Consider the following 20,917-nt stretch of genomic DNA (forward strand, 5'->3'; position numbering starts at 1 on the left):
ACAGAAAGCAAGAAGCATCCTGTGCAAATCTGACTAGAATTTCCATGGGAGAAAATAATTTGCCTTAAGAATTCTTGTATTCCAGCACCTTATTCCTTTCAAAATCAGGCCCAAGATTACCGTTTATTAAACTGTTGCCTGCTCATTTTGTTCAATATTGGTCACAAGACAATTTGATTCATGAGTTCCAGGGTCAGCATCCCCACAGTATATAGCATTGTCAAAACTGGCACTAATTGTTTGCCGATCACGTCTTTTTTTATAGAAGAAATAGAGTATAAGGCTAGTTCCTGTTAGCAGAAGAAAGATAAGTATCACAATCATCCCACCTAAGGTATTTGCAGATGAAGCAGCAGCTTCATTTTTCGATGCTGTGAAAGACAAAACAAAACAATTACCACAAATTGTCAGAGACTGCTATTGCATACAACAAACATCTCCCAAAGTAAACCAACTGAACTGTAAAAGTACTGCATAACCATAACAGCAGTTAAACTTGATGCATGAACTGGATGGACAATGCAAAATTTGGCTCAATGTCTCCTGTATTCCTTTCAAAAGGAGCATTATGTTATACCACAGTATACCATTCAAACAGGAAAAAAAAAATCGATAAGACATCCAGTTTGAGAGAACTCTCTCTTTTCAAACAGATTTAAAAGAAAATCATCAGTGACCATTAAATGGATATTTAAATGAAACTTTTCTGGAGGCAATTTTATTTATAAATAATAAATGTCTACAAATTTATTGAAATTTCTGTTTAATGTGCTTGTAAGAAATCAACTTACCTTTATTGACAGGTGAGTCATGGGTTGTCTCAACTTCAATAACTAAAATTTAAAATATATATATATATATAATACACAGTTTGCAAGCAACCATTCAAAGATAAAATAAATACTGCATACATAATTTTTCCTCTACATTTGTATCACATTTTAAATTACCATAGAATCATAGAATCATTTAGGTTGGAAGGGACTTTAAAGCTCATCCAGTCCAATCCCCCTGCCATGGACAGGGACATCCCCTGCTAGACCAGGTTGCTCAAAGCCCTTTCCAACCTGGCCTTGAACCCTTCCACAGTGGGGGCATCCACAGCTTCTCTGAGTGACCTGTCCCAGTGTCTCACCACTCTCATAGTGAAGAATTTCTTCCTAATATCTAATCTAAATCTACCCTCTTTTAGTTTAAAACTGTTACCCCTCATCCTATCACTACACTCCCTGATAAAGAGTCCCTCTCCATCTTTCCTGTAGGCCTCCTTTAAGTACTGGAAGTCTGCTATAAGGTCTCCCCAGAGCCTTCTTTTCTCAAGGCTGAACAACCCCAACTCACAGCCTGTCCTCATAAAGGAGATGCTCCAATCCCCTGATCATCTTCATGACCCTCCTCTGGACCCGCTCAAGTAGGTCCATGTCTTTCCTATGCTGGGGCCCCCAGGGCTGAACACAATATATGGAGATGAAAAATACATTAAAACCTTTTCCCTGACAATTCAGGCTCAATCCATCAAATACTCCTGTTAAAAATACTTGTAAAAAAACCCAACCATTGTCTCACTATTTATTTCCTTGACCACTTCTTTTTTGGTAGGGGAGACACTTCACAGTGTAGGGCTTAACACTGAAGAAGTCATTTTTTTACACTTACCAAAGTGAAAAGCACATTTGTACTTTAAAGCATTTAAGCTGTATTTTTAGGCAGCTTCCTTTGCTCCTTCCATGGCTTGGGGAGTGTGATTCAATTAATTGCTTGCAGGACTGGCTGGGCCTTGCAAAGCTCGTGGATGACTCCATTGCCAATCTGCCAGCATGTGGAGATCCACAAGCCAGAAACTCAATAGGTTCCACGTTGTGTCTATTACATTTGTGCAGTGGATCTGTTTGCCAATGGCTAATCTGGCCTGTTTGAAACTGTCTCCCCACTGATGAGTGCAAATACAGCTGAAGCTATGTATATATGGTGACTCACACTAGCTGCGTATGTGCAGATTTATATCCTTCATGCTTTACTCAACACTGCTGTGCACACAAGAGGGACTCACCCCAGCATGTGACACGGTCAGATTTTGCATGGGTTGACAACCAAAAAACCACAGAGCCGCAAGTAAGCATTAAAAATGAAATGTACTATGCTGTTTGGTTGTCTTAGCATGTCTCCCTATGCTTGTGTCAGCAAGAAATTGATTGGGCCCCACTGCCCACTCTCATTTGCTTTGTGCTTGGTTGTCCAGCAGATCCCAGCACGTTTCACTGGTACTGATGCCACCAGCAGCACTCACCTTCCTTCTGCAGAAGTTCAGTGACTTTGCACTGTTGCCCCTCAGCTTAGCTATGAAGAAAGCACCTGCCTTCCTTCTCAGCACTACTTTAGTCATCTACTAACCATCTACTGCCCCTTGCACTCTGACTATAATGACCATGAATTTTCTTTGCAGTTTCACCAGTTGGTGTGCTCTCCCCTCTCCCAGGGTCCACCAAATGCCAGGGAATCAATGCTTTTAAACTGAGGAGGAAACAGTGGCTCAGGTTCTTCTCCAACACTATTTGTAATTGTCCTTAATAGAAATTATGCTTGGCTTGGATCCAGATCCACATGCATCAGCATCAATGCATAAAGGGTACCTGGTATACAAGCAGTTTGGTTTAATGTATATTAACCACGACTTCTAAAATAACCCAGTGCACAGAAATTCAGAACTTACTTTTTGGAATTTTGCAAATAAAATTCTGGTCAACAGAGCAGTAGTAGTTCCTCCAGGTTCCACTTGAGACATCCATATCAACACAGTGTTCATCAAATAATACGGTAGGCTCTCCTTTTTCCCAGTTGACAAATTCTACTGTGCTTCTGTCTGCCCATATCCATTCCCCTAAAATTAAAAGTATTAACTAGTGAGTGAATGAAGTGGGGAATCATTTCTAGTCTACAAGGCACAATGACATTGGATATGGAATTTATTAGTTGATTAAATTAGCACCACAGAGCACTCATTTTTCTCTCTTCTAACAGACAGAGATGTTCAGATGGGAGTGTACCAAATATAAATGCTCGTAGACGTTAACTCCAGTATCTTTCAGGGCCATGGCTGTCAGTAATGTAAGGAAGACGTGCCCAGGCTGACAGAGGACTTTTAGCTGAAGCCTGTGCCCAGAACTCACTTGTACCTGGGAGCCTTAAGAAAAGCAAAGCACCTGTGTGAGCCACACTCTGCAGTTCAAGGATCTAGATAACTCAGGAGATTTTCTTTATGCATGTATCCAATATCAGCAAATAGTTGTTTTATTAGAGCTGGATGAATCAATTATCTTAGCAGACTGTATCAGCTGTCTTTAATAATAACTCCCTGCTCATCTCATTCAGAGGCCCATCAAGTAGGAATAATTGCCATCTCTGCTCCCTCAGGGTGTGCTTTCATGGCAGCATATCCTGATATAACTCACAACAGCCTCAATGCCACCCCCTTCTTCCCCCCATTTGCAGCTGCACTTTCCCCTTGCCTCTGCTTGCACTGCATGTAGCAATGTGGCAGTGTGGTGCACTGGGCAGCCAATGCCACTCATTGTACCCCAGTTTAGACTCCTTCTGGAGCTGTAGCCTTAAAGTCTGCCATGAAAAACAGGCTTCAGAATCACAATGATATAGAAAACAGGATCAAATTTGCAATTAAAAAAAAGCTCAAATATTTTTGGAAGAAACTAAAAATTTCCACCAAAATCTAAGAAAAACCCCTGAAATTTAGATTAAGAAATGTTGCTAGGCAGCTCATGTGACTGCTATCCCATATGTTGTTTAGAAATAAATTTCTATTTAAGGCAGCCTCAGCTTTTAATCACAAGACAATATGCTTCTTAAAAGATTAACACTGGTTAAATGTCAAGTAACTTGATTAAAAAAAGGTGGCAGGAAACATTTTAATCAACTACTGCAGTGCTAAGCTAGAACCTTTTACAGACTGAAATATACTCTAATTACAATGAAGATATGAAAAACATCGATATCTTGGTGATTTATGTTTTCAGTATTTTAGCAGAAAAGCTATTAAGCTTTTAACAGTTGATTTCTTTTTGATTATTAATTTTATATTTAGTATATTTGTATTTAGTATGTTAGCATTAGTTAGTGTTCACTCTGTTTATTTTGTATTTATATGTGTCTCAGTATACATTGTGAAATAATTACCATCAATATTTTGAAACAATCCTATCCAAATCTTTCTGAAGTCACTTGCGAGTGGAGACAAATAAAATAAGAGAAAGTTCATCTCAGCTGAATCTTCTATGGAAACCAGGGAAGCACCTAAAATATCAATTAAATATTACATACAATTTCAGCAAAATTTTCCATTAGAAATTAGTTATTTCAGTAAACAGCCATGACAAGTTTTGTGATCAGCTTTTTCATATAGTAGAAAAGTTTGATAAATTTAAATTAGCTGTAGCTTATAACTGATATACATACACACACAGAGTACATTCTATGATTCTATGTATGTATTATCTCTTGGTGCTGGATTGAAAAAAATGCAGAAACAACCTGTAAAATATCTTAAAGAAAAAAGGCGCATACCCATTTGAATACACGTCATGGAAGCATCAGGCCAGCTTTCCTCAGAAGCAGTGTGAACATAGTAGCAATGACCACGGAAGGGAATCCAAGATCTGCCACGTTTTGGTTCAGGACACTTTCCAGGAAGCTGTGGTGGCTCAGTAGGGATTAACTCTATTAAGGAGACACATAGGTCTCAGTGGAGTCTTAAAAGGCAAGGGAAACATGTACTCCTGCACCACACATTAGCCCTACCATTATGACAGTGATTCCAGCAAAATATCCCATAGACTTAACTAATGATAAAAGACTGAACTAATCATGGTAAAGTTGTAATAAACTACACTGACTGGAGCTGGTTCTCCAATCTGCTAATGAAGGCTTGTACCAGTTTCACTGCATGTGTTATCAGCACAGCAATTTTTACTTGAAACTTGTGAAAAAGAATGAGGAACAAGTCAGTATACATGAAGAATCTCAATACCACCACCGCAAGCCAGTGACTTGTGTCCAGAAATTTGTGTCAAAGTCAGTAAGAGAAGTTGTCTGTACCTGCCCTTGTACATACATCCTAAAAGTAGAATTAGAAGCCTATTGCATCACCTGATTAAACCCAAAGCAGAGCTGAAATGAATATAAAATTTGCTGTGAAGTATGTTGCAAATATAAATTTCATATATAATTTAAAATGTGTTTGAAAATTAGGTGCAATATTTGAGGCTCAAAGTATCTCAGTAGAAGCTTCCCAGTATCTTACACTTCTAACAATTATAAATTAGTCAAATTGGCTGCTGCACTGACAGAAGTTCCTTAGCTCCCAGTATTGCAAAAGACACTTTTAAATGGAAACATACATCATTAGTATATTTATAGTTAGGCAAAATTTGATCAAATCTGCATCTCCTTATAAACAAGGATGCAGAAAAAATCTATTGCTTGTGGCATGAAATGTTGCAGTTGTCTTTGTGACATGCGTGTGTTGTCTGGCCTGTGAAATGAACTGTCTGGAAATCACTGAAGACAGACTGGATCTGGGAGCTCTTCCTTTACAAAAGCAATAGTTTATCACAAGGCATACACCATCTATCACAATTTTCGCATATGTGGAAAAGCTAAATTCAAATAAAGCCATAAATTTAAATTCCAGTCTCCCTAATTACATTTTTCCCATTCACAACTTACCATCGGATTGTTTACAGATTGATAAAAATGTCTCATTGCAAGATGCTGTCTTCCAAAATCCATCCAAGTCTAAATAGACACAGGCTATGTTCTTATTTGGTTCTCCACTGGCCCAGTTAAGATACCTGCTTCGTCTTTTATCTGACCATATATAATGGCCATGAGTCTAAAATCAATTTATAATAAAGATTATGTGTCACATACAATAATTACATTGAAAGAACATTAAGATTGCATTTGCAGGTATGTGAAAGTTAGGAAATATCAGAATCACAGTTTCTCACACAAAATTAATTCATCCTCTATCATGAATACACAACAGTTCAACCTAGACTTCCATTCTCCATAGCAGCAAGGGGAGTGGTCCTGAAGATGTCCATTTATTGTGCAACCTGCATTATTCAATTCACACCATCCACCTTATACAGTAGATGGGCAATGGGCCTTGCCTTAACAAATGTGAATATACAGTTGTAGATTGTATCAAAGGAGTCCACATGTATGCACAGATCAGATAAAGATTGCAGAGCAACTGTTGTTAGTATTCCTCTAGCACAGGCTTTTCTATATATTTAGAGAGCAAATAGAACAAACAGAAGTTCCACTGCAGAGGAGTACAATGCTGAGGACTTTTTCATGGGGCACACACCACAGATCTCTACCAGTCATGCTGACAGGGCCTGTAGTAGTCTTCTAGCTCTTGCAAGGACCAGCTACTAAAGACAAGCAGAACTTGTATTTTTTCAGCGGGTTTCACCACTATTTGCAAAGAATGACCAACATTAGTCACAGCCATGGCTCCTATTACTGTGTCCCATGCAGCCCTAGCCCTTTCTTCCTGTGATCTTTGGAGGCAGGTTCCCATCCAGTTCTTTGTGCCAGTTCCTTTCATGTTCTTTTTTTCTTTGAAGCCCTTGGCCATGTTTCATCCCAGATTCCTGTCTAGTCCTGGTTTTCCAGTGCCTGCTTTCACTGAAGTGTGGCTCTGGTTCCTTTTACCTCAGCACCTGTGCCCTCCCTCAGTCCCATGACCCACAAAGCTCTGGCTTTATCTCTCTTCTCTTGATTTCCTCACTATCCAGCTGCATCAGCTTTTTTCATGTTCTTTTTACATGCCTTTAATAGATGCTTCCCCTGTCAGACCTTTCCACTCTTCACTGACTGAGTCTGTTGGCAGTTTTTCACAAGGCACTGGCTTCAGCTCCAAAAAACCAGGCTAAATGCGTCTTTATTGCCAGAGGCCTGCTCTCACCTCTACACCGCACCTTCCCATTTCCCCTATTGCCCAGCACAAGTTCTTGTAATGCTAGGCTGTAAAATAAAGCAAGGCTTAAAATAACCTTACAAAGAAAGAACTATTTTTAACCTAACTTGTTTCTGTGGTGAGCACTCCACAGTGTGTCTTCAGAAACGGCAGTGCTCCCCCATAGCAATGTGTGGTAGACCATGGTGTAGGAAGTGGAAACTTCATAGTCACTTCTACCGCTGAAGCCACCGTCTACTGCAGCTGCACCTTTGGCAGCCTTTGAAATGTGGGCTGTGACAGTGACAGTTCTTACTTACATTATAGCCAAACTTTCAGATGTGTAAAACCCCTGGAGCAGAGGGAAGTTTGGTAACTCAGCAAGATTTTGATGTCTGCCACACCTTCATGGATCTGAGTGACAGCACACATGGGAGTACCCATAGCAGTGGATCCTGTCAACCTCTGAGCAAGAAACATGGCTGGTCTATGCTGATCTAGGGTATGACTGTCACAAGCATCTGAGGAACTCACAGTGTTGCTGGTAAGACCAATCCATGCAGGCTCCCCATGTTTTAATGTTTGTAACCACAGGTAAGAGTCAGCGTAAGGATCTAAAACACTGGCAAGTTCTGCGAATTGTTCTCTGCAGTTTTTCTGTGCTTCTTCCCAGCTCATTTTGTAGTTTATGACCGCATAGCGGTCATCACCATATTTGTTAAATCCAAACAGTGGAACTATGGGTTGAGAGCTTTGCAGTTTGGGGTCTGTAAGGAGAAAACAAATGAAAAGAAAAGTCAAATGTTTCATAATGGCTAGACATAGACCACTGAGAGAAAATCTGGTGTATTACTGTACTCAAGTAATTAAGAGAGGCTGGAATACCAAGTTAAGATGCATCTCAACAATCGCTGCAGTCATGAAAACTATGTTTTCATGTTCTATGACAAAATTTTCTAATCCTTGTCAGAATGACCTTTTAGCATAAATAACTGTATCAACTCCAGCAATGTATCCTGCAAGATCTAGACCTTCCCAAAGTGTACTGTAACTGTATAGGGCATTACAGGGACAATCCCCCCACTTTTTCCATTAGATATTGGCATTTGTTGTACTTCTGACAAGGAACAGGGTGTGGTAAGCACACTTAAAGCATGCAGAGGGATATGGCTGCTGCTACTGAATTTGTCTGAATAAGGCTGTAAAGGAAATTAAGCAGGGCAGGTTTTCAAAATAAAGAAGTTGCAGTGTTTTTAAGTATAACACTAGAATTTCAGTTTTGAAGAATTTACCCATACAAAGACAAAGCACTGTTCTCTCTCTCTCCCACCTGATTGCCAAAAGCAGTAAAACACATGATACATAGATTTTTCTTTCCACTGGTTTAGTCCTTAAAATAGGAAAGGTTAAAAGGTTTTTCTCCAAAAAACAAAATGTGTGCTTATTTTGTTAAAATGGTCCATAGTGCATATGATACTGTCAGATTAATTTCAGTTAAAATAGGGTTGACAATATGGAAAATAGGGTTGAAAATATGGGAAAGTCACTTTTAACACCAGTTTGACATAAGCATAATACATCAGCTGTACTAGAAAATTATGAAAGAAAACTCACCAGAGTTTTTCTGGCATATGTAACTTTTGCTTGTTGTACATACTTCATCTTTCCATTTCCCTGCCTGTTCAATAGGATCTTTCATCAAAAAGACACAGTCATCCTGCAGGGGAAATGAGATTAACAAGAAAAAGATGTGGTTGGGTAGGAAACATTCGCAGTCCTGCGGCATATTCAGACTCACCTACCACACGCAGGCACACAATGGATGAATAATATGGTCATATATATAAAATCATACAAACAATGGTCAGAAGCAGTAGTATGATAATAAGCATTTACTTAGCCCTATGAAAGTTTGTAGTTTGATGGAGGGAGTTGCAAAACACAGCACAAGGGCAGGAGGAAACATCTGGTAATATCTGTATGTGTATTACCTCTATGCATGCATAGATACGGGGGTGTGCGCCTGCAGGTAGACATGCGTGTGCTAGGTCTGGCCCACAGGATATTTCAGCACTGTTTTTGTCTCCTGGAGGTTATGGGAAACTCTTCTCAGCACTGTAGCTTCCCTGGAGAGCTGAAATCCTCTTGCTGCCTCAATTCAGCACTAGGAACCAAAGTTGTCACCACAGTGCGGTAATGTAATGACAGCAAACAGAAACAGCCTTTTGTGAGGGACACTTCCCAGATCCTTTCCACTGGAATTTGTGTTCCTTCCTTCTTTTCCTCCCACAGCATGAGAAGCTGCTGCTTGACTTTCTGCAGCAGAAGGCAGCAGCTGAGGCTGTTTGGAGGTGGCATGAGGTTATGCTACAAGTGAAGGTAGTTGTATGTGGAGCCATTAGTGCAGGGAAATGGGCACAGCCTTCTGCAGAAAGCATACACCTATGTGAGATGAGGAAGTCCTGGAGATCCCAAAACCCAGCTCTAGTCTGGATGTCAAAGGTTGGACCTCACAGAACCTTTTCCCGTTTTAGCTGAACTCAAAGCAATTTTGTTATGAAAAAGAGAGAAACTTGGTAAAGCTAGCACAGGGGTATAGAAATAGCACTATTGAGCAGTATTTTACATTAGCCATTTTACAAGCAGTGAATAACTGAGTTTTGTCTTGCAATTAAACACAAAGTGGTATAACAGTGCTGAAAGTTTCAAAGCACCCAGAAGAGATCTTTTAAAAGGAAGATTAGAGAGAGAAGACAGAATTGAGAAAAGAAGACTCCGTCTCCTTAATAAGCTTTGCACCAAGAAAAGTAAATATATGCAGTTACCTGAGTATTTTCATCAAGGCCAAACAACATTCACTGTTTCCTAAACTATAAAGTTACTGCTATGCTATGGTTTATTTGAATCTCCTGATCAATCATGATAAAGTGAGGGAATTTGCTCACTTGTCTCAGTTTTGCATGATGTTTCCAAACTTCTGTCTAGATTCATACAGAACCATGACAAAACACAAAAAATGAAAAAAATTTGTGAAGGTAGACCTCTACATGATTACACTGCTTTTAAAAGCAACAAAATTACTAAATATCTTCATAAAATAAACTTTATAGAAAATACAGTTGTAACTACATGCATTATATTCATCTACCAAAGTTATAATGCCGAAGTGATAAACACAAATTAATGTTTACCTTACTGTAATAACTGCGGGAACCTTTGGCCCAATTTGTGTAGTAAACTGGGCTTCCGTCTGTCCATAAGTATGTGTGCTCTTGATTTATGTCATTCAGTCCAATCCAAGCATCAGTCACAGCATTTTTCAAGAGGGGCATGAGGAAAGCTTATGGGAAAAACAAAAATTGTACAAGGAGAGAAACAGAATGCAACTTTCCCCAACAGCGCAGACTCCAGAGTGCCTGGAACCAGGATGGTTAGTTTCAGTTTTCTCTTTATTAAGGTGGTAATCTTACAGCAAAAAAAAAAAAAGAATGCATACTCATCTGGTGTTAAAATCAGAAAAAGTATTTACAAACTCAGAACGGGCTTATTTTTATACATATAATTGTTTTCAACATTTTTTAAGGAATTTATGTGTACCCTCTGCTGAACATTTGAGGAAGCAAGGAAAGCATCTTAATGGCATTACAGAAATTAACATGAGTACTCTACACTTTGGCACATAGAAAATGAGGCAACAGACTGTGCACAACCTTTTTTTCTTTGCTAACTAATAACCAAATATGAATGTACTGAGACAACAGCTTGTTGGAAGGCCAGCTGCTGTTTCCCTTAGCTTCTGCCTAGACTGATCTTCCGCTAAGAAACTGTCCTTCCTCTGCTGTAGAAAAAAGCATAAACCACAAGCACTGATGAGGTGAGTTAGGAGTTGGCCCATGTGCAGCCCTCAGGAGACCTGAAGTATTAAATTTCCTGAGTAAGTGTGAGATCCCAATTAAAAAAAAAAAGGTGTAACATGTCGAGCAGCAAGACCAGCAGGCTGAGGTCCAGCAAAACAAGGGGGTCAGGGGAAAATTGGGATTCCGGTGCTGGGGCTTTCTGCTGCCTGAAGATGTGTTCTCTACCGATACCCACAGCATTTGGCTCAGCAGCTAGGTGTGCAGAGATTTGTGTTGGAAATTGTGTGCTATTTTTACTTGTGCATTAAAAAAAAAATATGGACAAGCCCCTAATACAAAAATCTTAATATCTGAACAATATTAATTCCTTTGTAGGTCCTATTTTATCCCCAAAGTTATGATTTTAAAGTTTTGTGAGACATTTTTCCAAATGTGCAATCTCTCATTCAACCTAACTTGATATTAATATGGCACAAATAGTAGCATATATCACAGAACCTATAACATCTGTTTTGATCTGTTTATCAGGAATTACTTGATGCTCATCCAGTCTCAAAACATTGGTACTTTATACCTTGTGTTTCCTTTTTTGATATAGTAGCCAGGTTTCCACCAAAATCAATACAGTTGTTCCTCGCAGCGTGCCACGTCAATGTGTCATTTTCATCAAGGCCAAATACTTTGAAACACTGAAAAACAGAAGTGTTCCAAATTGATAACTGGATAGTATTTGCCCTGTTTGCCATACCAAGTTTGGTTCCTACAGGATAGTCACAGAAAGAGAATGATTCTGTCATTTACAAAGAAAACCATGAATTTATCATTTCTTGTAATATGATTTGAGATTTAACCAAGGCGTCACTAGACAGCTTTGTCAGAGTCAAGCAACCTAGGTGTGCTAATTAAAGCATGTAACTGAAAAGTTATAGTTGGGCGATTTGGGGGAAAAGTTGGGCAAAAGGGAGGTAGTTTCATGACAGTGAGAAGTGGTGTCTGAACACTTGGAGGGGAGTCAAAGAAGTTGCCTTTGGAAGCTCCTTTTGCAGGAGGTAAGGAAGAGAGAGACATTTTGGCTTGACAGAGCACCATGAAAAGGAACCAACTCTGAGTATGTGATTCTTCCTCATGAGTGAGAGAGCAAAAGAAAGAGGAGAGAGTAGCCAATGTATCTCAAAGAAGCTTTACCAATTTGAAATCATATTTTGACTTAGCCAAAAGGAAAAAAGATGGAGCTACAAGAGTCAATGTAATTACAGTTTATCTTCATTTCTAGGTGTATTCTCAATAGTATATACTGTTGTTTTATAGCTTTTATAGCTTTGTTGATGGCATGGATGAATTTTAAACACATATACTCTCTTAACCTGAACTTTGGAGATGGCTAAGAGGGATCTCACATAATAAAGTGTGGTGAAGCTTATAAACGGATTATTTAGAAACCTTAGTAGGTATTTGGCTATAGAAAAAAACCTGCTAAATATTCTTAAGGAAGGGTGCTTTAGTGACTTAGAAGCCAATGCATAATAGGCAAGGGTTAAAGAATCGTCCAGGCAGCTTATGAAAACCAGATAAGCTCAGCACAATAAATAAGAACATACAACAGCTCCACACAAGAGAAGTTGCTCAGCCAGCTTTGGCAACACTAAACACTAGCAAAAATATAAGATGAAGCTTTCTTCTTGTATGGCTTATGACCTCTCTCATAACTGCTGTGATCTCAATAGAGGCTATAATTTCTATTTCATATTTTTAGAGTCTTTAAATATACACAATCAGAACATATTTTGTGATAACTGAAAACCCTGCTACAACTGAAAAACAGAATCAAAGATGGTTTTAATTCTGCTCTTTTAAAAATACAATATACTGACATTTCATACTACACCTTATTATCATAAAGGAGCCAATCTTCTGGACAACCACCCTTTGGTGGTGGTGAAGTGGGAGCAACAGTTGGACGAACAGTACTGTTAAGCCTTTCACAGATGAACAACTCAACGCTGCCACAGTTGAGATCATTCCATGTACCTGAAAGCAAATCAGAATAACAAAAGAAAGTCAAAATGCAACTGAGACTGAGATATAAAGTGTCCTTTCCTAAAGCAAATCTATCATAGGAAATAGAACTGATTACAGTCTTTGTATTTCTCTTCCTTATAAACAATGAGTAAGTCTTATGTATATTCCTTAGAAATATTCAGATTTCCAGCGAAATATGATTATTTTGTCTGAGAACAGAAATATTTCCATATTGCAAAACCATAACATTGCCAAAGGGGAATATTAGTTCAAATGCTTAATTCACCTCTCTAAAATCTGTAAGATCTCTAGGATCGCTTTGTCTATATGAGGTACTTGGTTCTTGTTACCTTACTGCCTAAGCTTCTTGCAGTCTTGTAGTCCTCTAGGTATCTTCTCTCCCTACGGGAGTGTTATGTAAGAATATAACATTAACATCATCATCCCCATTTTACAGAAAAGGAATGAATAAGAAAATGGTATTTATTTCATTAGCTGCAGACAGTTACAAGGTAACTATCTACAGGAGAGCAAGCCACACTTTATGTTTAATGGAAATATTTTCAATATTATTCAGTGAAGTTAAGGGCATAATTCATCTCATCTTAAAGAAGATCTTCAAAACAGGACAGAGTTGAACAGGACATGAACACAGAAGTGTTCACTTCCATTGATCTCTAACAGCCTAGGAAGAGTACCTCAGCAACAGATTTGGAGACTACAATTGTTGAAAAGTGGAAAAGATTAACCACTCCAAAGAAGACAAAGTGCTTGGCTAGTATAAGCACAATTACTTCCAGCTTTCTGTATTAAAGGGTATTTGTATTTATTTTAATTAAAATAGTGTGCAGCATTGTTTAGTAATAATCAAAGCTGTGTCCAAGCCCTAGATTTTTAAGAACTGCACAAATGATAACAGACAGCTGATGTCCTGGAGAGGTAGTCATGGAAAGGACAGAGGTTAGAGGAAAGACAGTACTGACTCTATGTGCAGATGGTCTGATGCTTTACTCATCTATTCATGCTGAAATTTTCCGACAGAGCTAGGAATCAAATTGCAGTTGTAATCCAATGCTAACTACATAAAGTTGAAGTTTTTAAAGTGCATAAATGAAAAAAAGACAAGAAGATTTATTTTTCTGTGTTTTTTAAGCACTATATCAACTATCAGCCTGCTCAGTATTTACACAGCCTTGCACATGCAGTCCTCTCAAGCCTATACCAGACCATGCAGACTGAATGTTTTTACAGCACCCACCTGTTTGGGTATACATGACCACACAGTTTTCATCATTATTTGCAAAATTGGGTTCATTTGGAGCCCAGGCAACATAGTTCACTGGAGTTCCATCCATCCATCTGAAAGAAGTAATTTTTGAGGGAATAACAATTCTTAGTTGAATTAGTTAATACTTCTTCATAAAGGACATGTTAGAGCTTCGTGTTTTAATTTCCTATATCGTAGCTTACAAACACATTCTCAGGTAAAAGAAAAACATGACCTTCCAGTTGGGATTAGTAAAAAATATCTTTATGTCAACTGCCTACTTTGTTGACCTGGACCAGGTCAGAAATAATCACATCAACTGGTGGTTCTAGGTCTCCGAGCATTAACAGCCTACAGGAAACCAACCAGTGCAGCACCAGATCTGGCTTTCCCTGGAGTACAGAATCACAAACCTAAGCCTAGTTTAGTAATATCCTGGGTCCAAAAGCAACAATGTAAGATATTGTAGGGTAAGAGAGAGCCTTGAACCACATACTGGGGACCACTGGGAACTATTTTGTTAAACAAAGGAAATATTTAATATTATACAGTTATGTCTTTCAGCTGTGCAACAATCATTTCCTAGTTTGGTGGCTCACATATTTTGTCTCAAAAAGACTCCATGTACCCTGAATCTGTCCTGACCTGGGCTTTGACAGTACAACGACCTGGAAATTACCTTCCAGACAAGGGCTCTCCTGTATTGGTATTTCACATCTGAAAACCACCATGATGCCTCACTGCAGGTTTTGAGGGTCCTTTTTCTCTGAGGGTTTGAATAATCAGTAATGTCTGCAAATATCATCTAGAACATCCTAGAAACCTCCAACCAATTTTATCTTTCATCTAACAAGGAAAGGGGGATGACACCACACTGACTGTGGGTGAACATCTCAGCCTCCCAATACAAGAGCAGAGCACAGAGTGACAAGAGGAGGTAATAGGTATTGAAATTCAGATATTTAGATAGATATTATGAGATAAGTTTTCCCCTGAGGATCAGAATCATATTTTAAAACTTATTTCAAGACATGACTGTAGACAAGTTTTGTCAGTTGTTGAACATCAACAATCTCTAACAGACAGCAGCACCAAATATTCATATGAGTTCAACAAACTAAATTTGTTTTTACTTACCGGAATGTCTTATCAAGGCTTACACTTAAGCCAATGTAAAAGTCATTTCCTCGGTCCTTATAGAAAGTCTAAAGCACAAAACAGAAGAATTTTAATGAGCTGTTACAAAACAGATTATAAAGAAAATAAAAAAAGCTCTCAAAAATCACTTTAGTTTCAGTTGTACAATTGCAATGTGCAGGGAGTTGCTGGGATTACGTGCCTGAACTGCAAAATGAAAAAATTTCCTCTAATTTCCAGTATTTCAACTTAAAAACAAACAAACAAAAAATGAACAAATAACCCCCAAAACAAAACAAAACAAAATACCAAAACAAAACGAAACAGAATGGGATAAAAAGGAAATGGAACAAAAAGGATGTTAAGAACAATGACCTCCCAAGCAGGCTATAAAATATAGTAATATTTTTAAGAATTTTAAGAAAGCATAGTGAGAATCTGCCAAAAGGCTGCAAGCAAATGGTGGGGTTTAGTAGATAGTCCTGTGGAGAAAAAGATGGAATCATATCTGGTTTTAATAGTATGGAGCTATTTCCAAAAGAATATGTAATCATCAGGTTATTATCTTTCTATTGGAAAAAATCTGGCTTAAACCTTTTACTGAGAATTCGAAATATGTTTTGACTAAAGAAATGGAAAAAAGGTTTTCTTGAATTCTGTGAAGAAAATGAGTTGGAAAACAAAACTCACTCACTAACTGTAGCGTTCAGCTAAAAAGAGCAAGATTTTTGAAAGCTGCCCCCTAAGAACATTCTCGAAAAGAAGCTGAGGATTTGCCTACATGTAGCAATTTATCAAAATAATTATTATAGTAAAGCTCCTAAGTAGATAAGCCCATGAATGGTGGCACTGATTATTTTAATGCTGGGGATGACTTTCTAATATTTCACAAGCCAGCTGAAGAAGGTGCCTCATTTCAGGACAGAAAAGTGCATTTTTGAAGTAAAACATGTTTCTTACATATTTCCAAAGAAAATTTTTTTCACTTTCACTCTCAATGACAGCAAGATCACCACCATTCTTCTTGCAAAAATCCCTGGCTTTTTCCACAGGCATTGGGTCCTTGCTGAAGTAGTATTCCTTGTGATTGTATATTATCCAATCATCTTCACTAACAATATATTCATAATCTGTAAGGTAAAACAGTAAGCAGTCTGCAATAGTAATTAACATAATTACATGTTAAATTATTTTGGTTACTGGAAGTGCAGGACTTACGGAATGTGGAAGTAGGCTCTGGTTTCAGCAGTGCTCCTGCAATGTAAATAAATATCTGAGTATATGATATAGTTTGCAACTGTTTTTATTTAAATTAAAATGTATTAAGTGTTTCATTGTTCTTGATGGCACAGCTGGCTCTAATATGTGCAGATAGCGTGATCTGACCTGGAAAGGATGTTCTTATCTGACTCTGAAAGTTGCTTAAGGAAGAAAGTTATCTTACCTTTTTTTATTTGGCAAATATAGTCCTGCATATGCTCACAAAATAAATCATTCCAGTTCATATTACTGTAGCCATTAAACACACCACATTTTTCATTTCCATCATAATTGTTTGGCTCTCCACTTGACCATTTATCAAAATTTACCTGTAGAGGAAACACAGCTTACTATTTTCCTTTGAAAGTGAAACAATTGTCTTATATTGACCTCTTAAAGAAGAATGTACTTCATTTGATTTCATGGTCCATCTTGTGCCTTGATGCCTGACCTCTTAAGGAGAAGGACATGACCCTCACATATCATAATGATTCATCTGTGTATTTATAAGCCATGCTAGTAAGCCAAGAAGTGGTTGCTTTCTGTTTTAACAGGAGAGATGAAGTTCTCCTGTCAAGTTCAAGACAGCTGGGCCTGCTGTTGTGAACAGACAAGTTCTTATGGGGGATGTGATGGCTGAAGGCTGTCTTGGGCACGGTGATCATGAAGTGATACAGTTTTCAATTCTTGGAGAAGTAAGGAGGGGGATTAGCAGAACTGCCACCTTGGACTTCCAGTGGGCAGACTTCGGCCTGTTTAGGGACGTGGTTGGCAGAGTCCCTTCGGAGGCGTTCTGAAGGGCAAAGGAGACCAGGAAGTCTGGACACTCATCAAGAAGGAACTCTCAAAGGAATAAGAGCAGGTCGTCCCCATGTGTCAAAAAGAAGACCGGCCTGGCTGAACAGAGAATTTTGGCTGGAGCTCCAAAAAAAGAGGAGAGTTTATGGTCTTTGGAAGAAGGGGCAGGCAACTCAGGAGAAGTACAAGGTTGCTGTGAGGCTGTGCAGGGAAAAGAAGGACCATACCTCAGCTGGAACTTAATCTGACTAGTGCTGTTAAAGACAATTAAAAATGTGTTTATAAATAAATTAGCAACAAAAGGAGGACTAAGAAGAATCTCCACCCTTCATTGGATGCAGGGGGAAACACAGCAACCAAGGAAGAGGAGAAGGATGAAGTACTTAATGCCTTCTTTGCCTCAGTCTTTAGTAGGAAAACCAGCAGTACTCTGGGTACCCAGTCCTCTGAGCGGGAAGACAGGGATGGAAAGCACAGTGAAGCCCCCATAATCCATGAAGAGATGGTTAGTGACCTGCTACACCACTTAGATATACACAAGTCTATGGGGCCAGATGGGATCCACCCCAGGGTCCTGAAGGAGCTGGCAAAAGTGCTCATGAAGCCACTTTCCATCATTTATCAGCAGTTCTAGCTAACTGGTGGAGGTCCCAGTTGACTGGGCACTAGTGAGGCTACACCTTGAATACTATGTTCCGTTTTCAGTCCCTCACTACAAGAGGGATGTTGAGATGCTGGAGTGTGTCCAGAAAAGGGCAACAAAGCTGGTGAAGTTTCTGGAGCATAGGACTTACAAGGAACATCTGAGGGAGCTGAGGTTGTTTAATATGAAGAAAAAGAGATTGAAGGGAGACCTTACCACTCTCTACAACTACCTGAAAAGAGGTTGTAGTGAAGTGTGTGTCAATCTTTTCTCCTTGCTAGCTAGGGGTAGGACAACGGGAAATGGCCTCAATTGTGCCAGGGGAGGTTTAGGTTGGATATTAGAAAGTATTTCATTACTGAAAGGGTTGTCAAGCATTGAACAGGCTGCCCAGGGAAGTGGTTGAGTCACCATCCCTGGAGGTGTTTAAAAGACAAGTAGATGTGCTTAGGGACATGGTCTAGTAGTGGGCTTTCTAGGGCTGGATTAATGGTTAGACTCAATGACCTTGAATATCTTTTCCAACCAAAACCATTCTATGATTCCAAAGAAGTACCTAATTAACATCCTTTGACACCTGGGCTGCTTATCCTGCTCTGACATTTCAACCTGAGACAATCCATAAGTGCTGCCATATGGACTTGAGCCCTGCAGATCTTGATCTACGTAAGATAGTGAAGGCAATAAAGCCTAGTTTGTGTAGACATACAAAATTATTTCTAACAGTAAATGACAAATGGAATATAGAGGTTAGTACAACCAGATTTGCTTAGGTCAGGAGAGATATTCCGTCACCTTTGGTATTATTTCATTACTCTAAATGGCATGCTGTTATCTGTAACTATGAACTATCAAAAGATAAAAACTAATTCCTAGACTGGAGCTGGATAGTAAAGACTTAAGGTCACTCACAGCTTGTATAGCAGTTGTGAGTGCTGTCTGCAAAATATACATGGAAAATGAGACAGAAAGCTGGAAGTTTAAATTGTTTACTCACTGGTGAGCCATCACTCCATGTAAATCCGCTGTCAGAGTCCAAGGCACTTAATCCCATCCAATAAGATAAGTGGCTATAATCTCTGTTTCTGAATGATTACAAATACAGACAACCAGATACAGTATGAAACAGAGAAGGAGAATATATGTCATTATATTATTCTTAGTGTTTTGATGCTTGAAATGTCATTTGAGACAGTCATATAATGTAATCATTCACTCGTCAAGTAGGGAAAAACACCTTGACACTACAGATGGCAGGAAGCAGTGAAACACAGAGCTTCACGGGAAAGATCACAGGTGTCATGAGTCCACAAATACTGAGTTAAATAAAAGCATGTTTTAAGTTCTTGGTTCCACCAAGTAGCTTAGGCATCCAAATTCAGATCTGTTTGTATTCATAGGCTTGATTTAAACATTTGTATAAGCACATCGATATATCAGGCTTGCCTTAGTCTCCCAATATTTCCCCTTAACTAAGAAAGGAAAGCAGCACAAACTATTCCTTTAATCAAGAGTATTTCATCTACTGATCAACTACAAATTAGCTAAAAACATCAGTTTTATCTCTGAACTAAACTCAGTTGAAATAAATTCGTATGAGCCTTCTTTTATTTTTGTGTATGTTCAAGCTACTTCAACACATAGCACCACCTTCCCAGAAGCCTGCCGAGTTGTTCACATCTTTCTACCCATTTTCTTCTGCCACTTTGCAAGGATATATACTGTATTTGCAAACTAGAAACTGATGACCAGAAAGGCTTTATGTCTTTGAGAAAGGTAATTTAAAAAATGTTTTTTCTTTCCCATATTTAAGCGATGGACGCTGTAGATACTTACAAGCCAGCTATTAGGTTTTGTTCTTCTTCACTGTGAATACATGCCAGATCTCCTCCAATGGCTCTGCAAAAATCTCTTGCACCAAACCATGTTTGCATTTTCTCCCTTCCTCCCTGAAAAATCTATTAAAAAATTGGAGAATTAAATATTGTGCTGGATATTGCAGAAGTACAGAAACAGAATTCTGGGCTCCTGGTCTCTAGTTTTATCACTTGCTATTTAATTGTGCAACCATCTGTCAAATTTGATTATCGTAATTTTGCTTTTCCTGTCATCTCAGAGTCCTGGTGACTCCAAACTTCAGTTCAACCTACATATGGCACTTCCCAGCACTTTGCAGCCACACCACCTGGGGATGGCTGGAGACGTGTTACGTTACCACAGATTACTGATCAGGTGGGCAGGGTGAAATCCACCTCCCATGCATACATGAAAGATATTCTTATTTGAAACAGCAAGCGTTTGCATTCAGAAATGAAACACCTACTTTGAAACAGAAGCTGCTCTGAGGAATGGATTGCCATCCCTCTGGGCACGATGGGAGAGGAGTCGTCGTCGGAGGAGGAGGAGGGGTCACTCCCTCCACCAGCTGCTTGCAGAGAAACATGTTTGTTTCTTCGCAGTTCAAAACATCCCATAATCCAGCGGAAGCTCCTGTTATCATGGCCACGCAACCTGACTCCCTTCCTTCATGAAACATAAAATTTTTAAGCCTTACTGATAAATAGATGCATCTTCTCAAAGCATATGCTACTTAATTAAATGTAACCTGTCCCCATTGTGGTTGGATGCCAATTGCTCACAGTAACTCACCTGCATCTCAATTAAATAATAAATAAATTTTATCAAATTCTTTTTGCATTACACTATGAATCACCTATAAGAACCATCAGACAACAAAGAGTAAATGACACCAACTGACGCATGTAGTCCCAGGCGGTCTACTGGAAGGAGCTACTGTGATCTCCAGTTTAATTCCTTTAGCACAAACAGAAAGCTGCAATGTTTTTTTGGCCACTTTATGCCAGCAGAGTTTGAAAACCACTATTTAGCTTCCAAACCTGCACTTCTCAGATCCCCAGAGGAGAAACTCACTGCCCCCATAGCACGTACCAGGCATT

General features: G+C 38.9%; 1 protein-coding gene across 1 annotated transcript in view; it reads right to left on the reverse strand.

Moving 5' to 3' along the window:
• Positions 1-126: 126 nt before the first annotated feature.
• LOC104543544 (macrophage mannose receptor 1-like) overlaps positions 127-20,917 on the reverse strand; it is a 31,031-nt gene continuing 10,240 nt past the window's right edge. The window contains exons 11-30 of the mRNA XM_010188181.1: positions 20,910-20,917; positions 20,284-20,483; positions 19,797-19,918; positions 18,958-19,045; positions 16,704-16,848; positions 16,478-16,513; positions 16,220-16,389; positions 15,260-15,327; positions 14,114-14,214; positions 12,722-12,864; positions 11,411-11,525; positions 10,171-10,319; positions 8,594-8,696; positions 7,514-7,746; positions 5,737-5,902; positions 4,576-4,728; positions 4,189-4,305; positions 2,711-2,878; positions 792-833; positions 127-371 (exon numbers count right to left, since the gene is read on the reverse strand). The exon at positions 20,910-20,917 is cut by the window's right edge and continues 159 nt beyond it. Coding sequence (XP_010186483.1) covers positions 127-371; positions 792-833; positions 2,711-2,878; positions 4,189-4,305; positions 4,576-4,728; positions 5,737-5,902; positions 7,514-7,746; positions 8,594-8,696; positions 10,171-10,319; positions 11,411-11,525; positions 12,722-12,864; positions 14,114-14,214; positions 15,260-15,327; positions 16,220-16,389; positions 16,478-16,513; positions 16,704-16,848; positions 18,958-19,045; positions 19,797-19,918; positions 20,284-20,483; positions 20,910-20,917 — 2,572 coding nt within the window. The remainder of the gene's footprint in view (positions 372-791; positions 834-2,710; positions 2,879-4,188; positions 4,306-4,575; positions 4,729-5,736; positions 5,903-7,513; positions 7,747-8,593; positions 8,697-10,170; positions 10,320-11,410; positions 11,526-12,721; positions 12,865-14,113; positions 14,215-15,259; positions 15,328-16,219; positions 16,390-16,477; positions 16,514-16,703; positions 16,849-18,957; positions 19,046-19,796; positions 19,919-20,283; positions 20,484-20,909) is intronic.

Source organism: Mesitornis unicolor, unplaced genomic scaffold (genome assembly GCF_000695765.1).
Source record: "Mesitornis unicolor isolate BGI_N332 unplaced genomic scaffold, ASM69576v1 scaffold6447, whole genome shotgun sequence".
In the NCBI taxonomy this organism is placed as follows: domain Eukaryota; kingdom Metazoa; phylum Chordata; class Aves; order Mesitornithiformes; family Mesitornithidae; genus Mesitornis; species Mesitornis unicolor.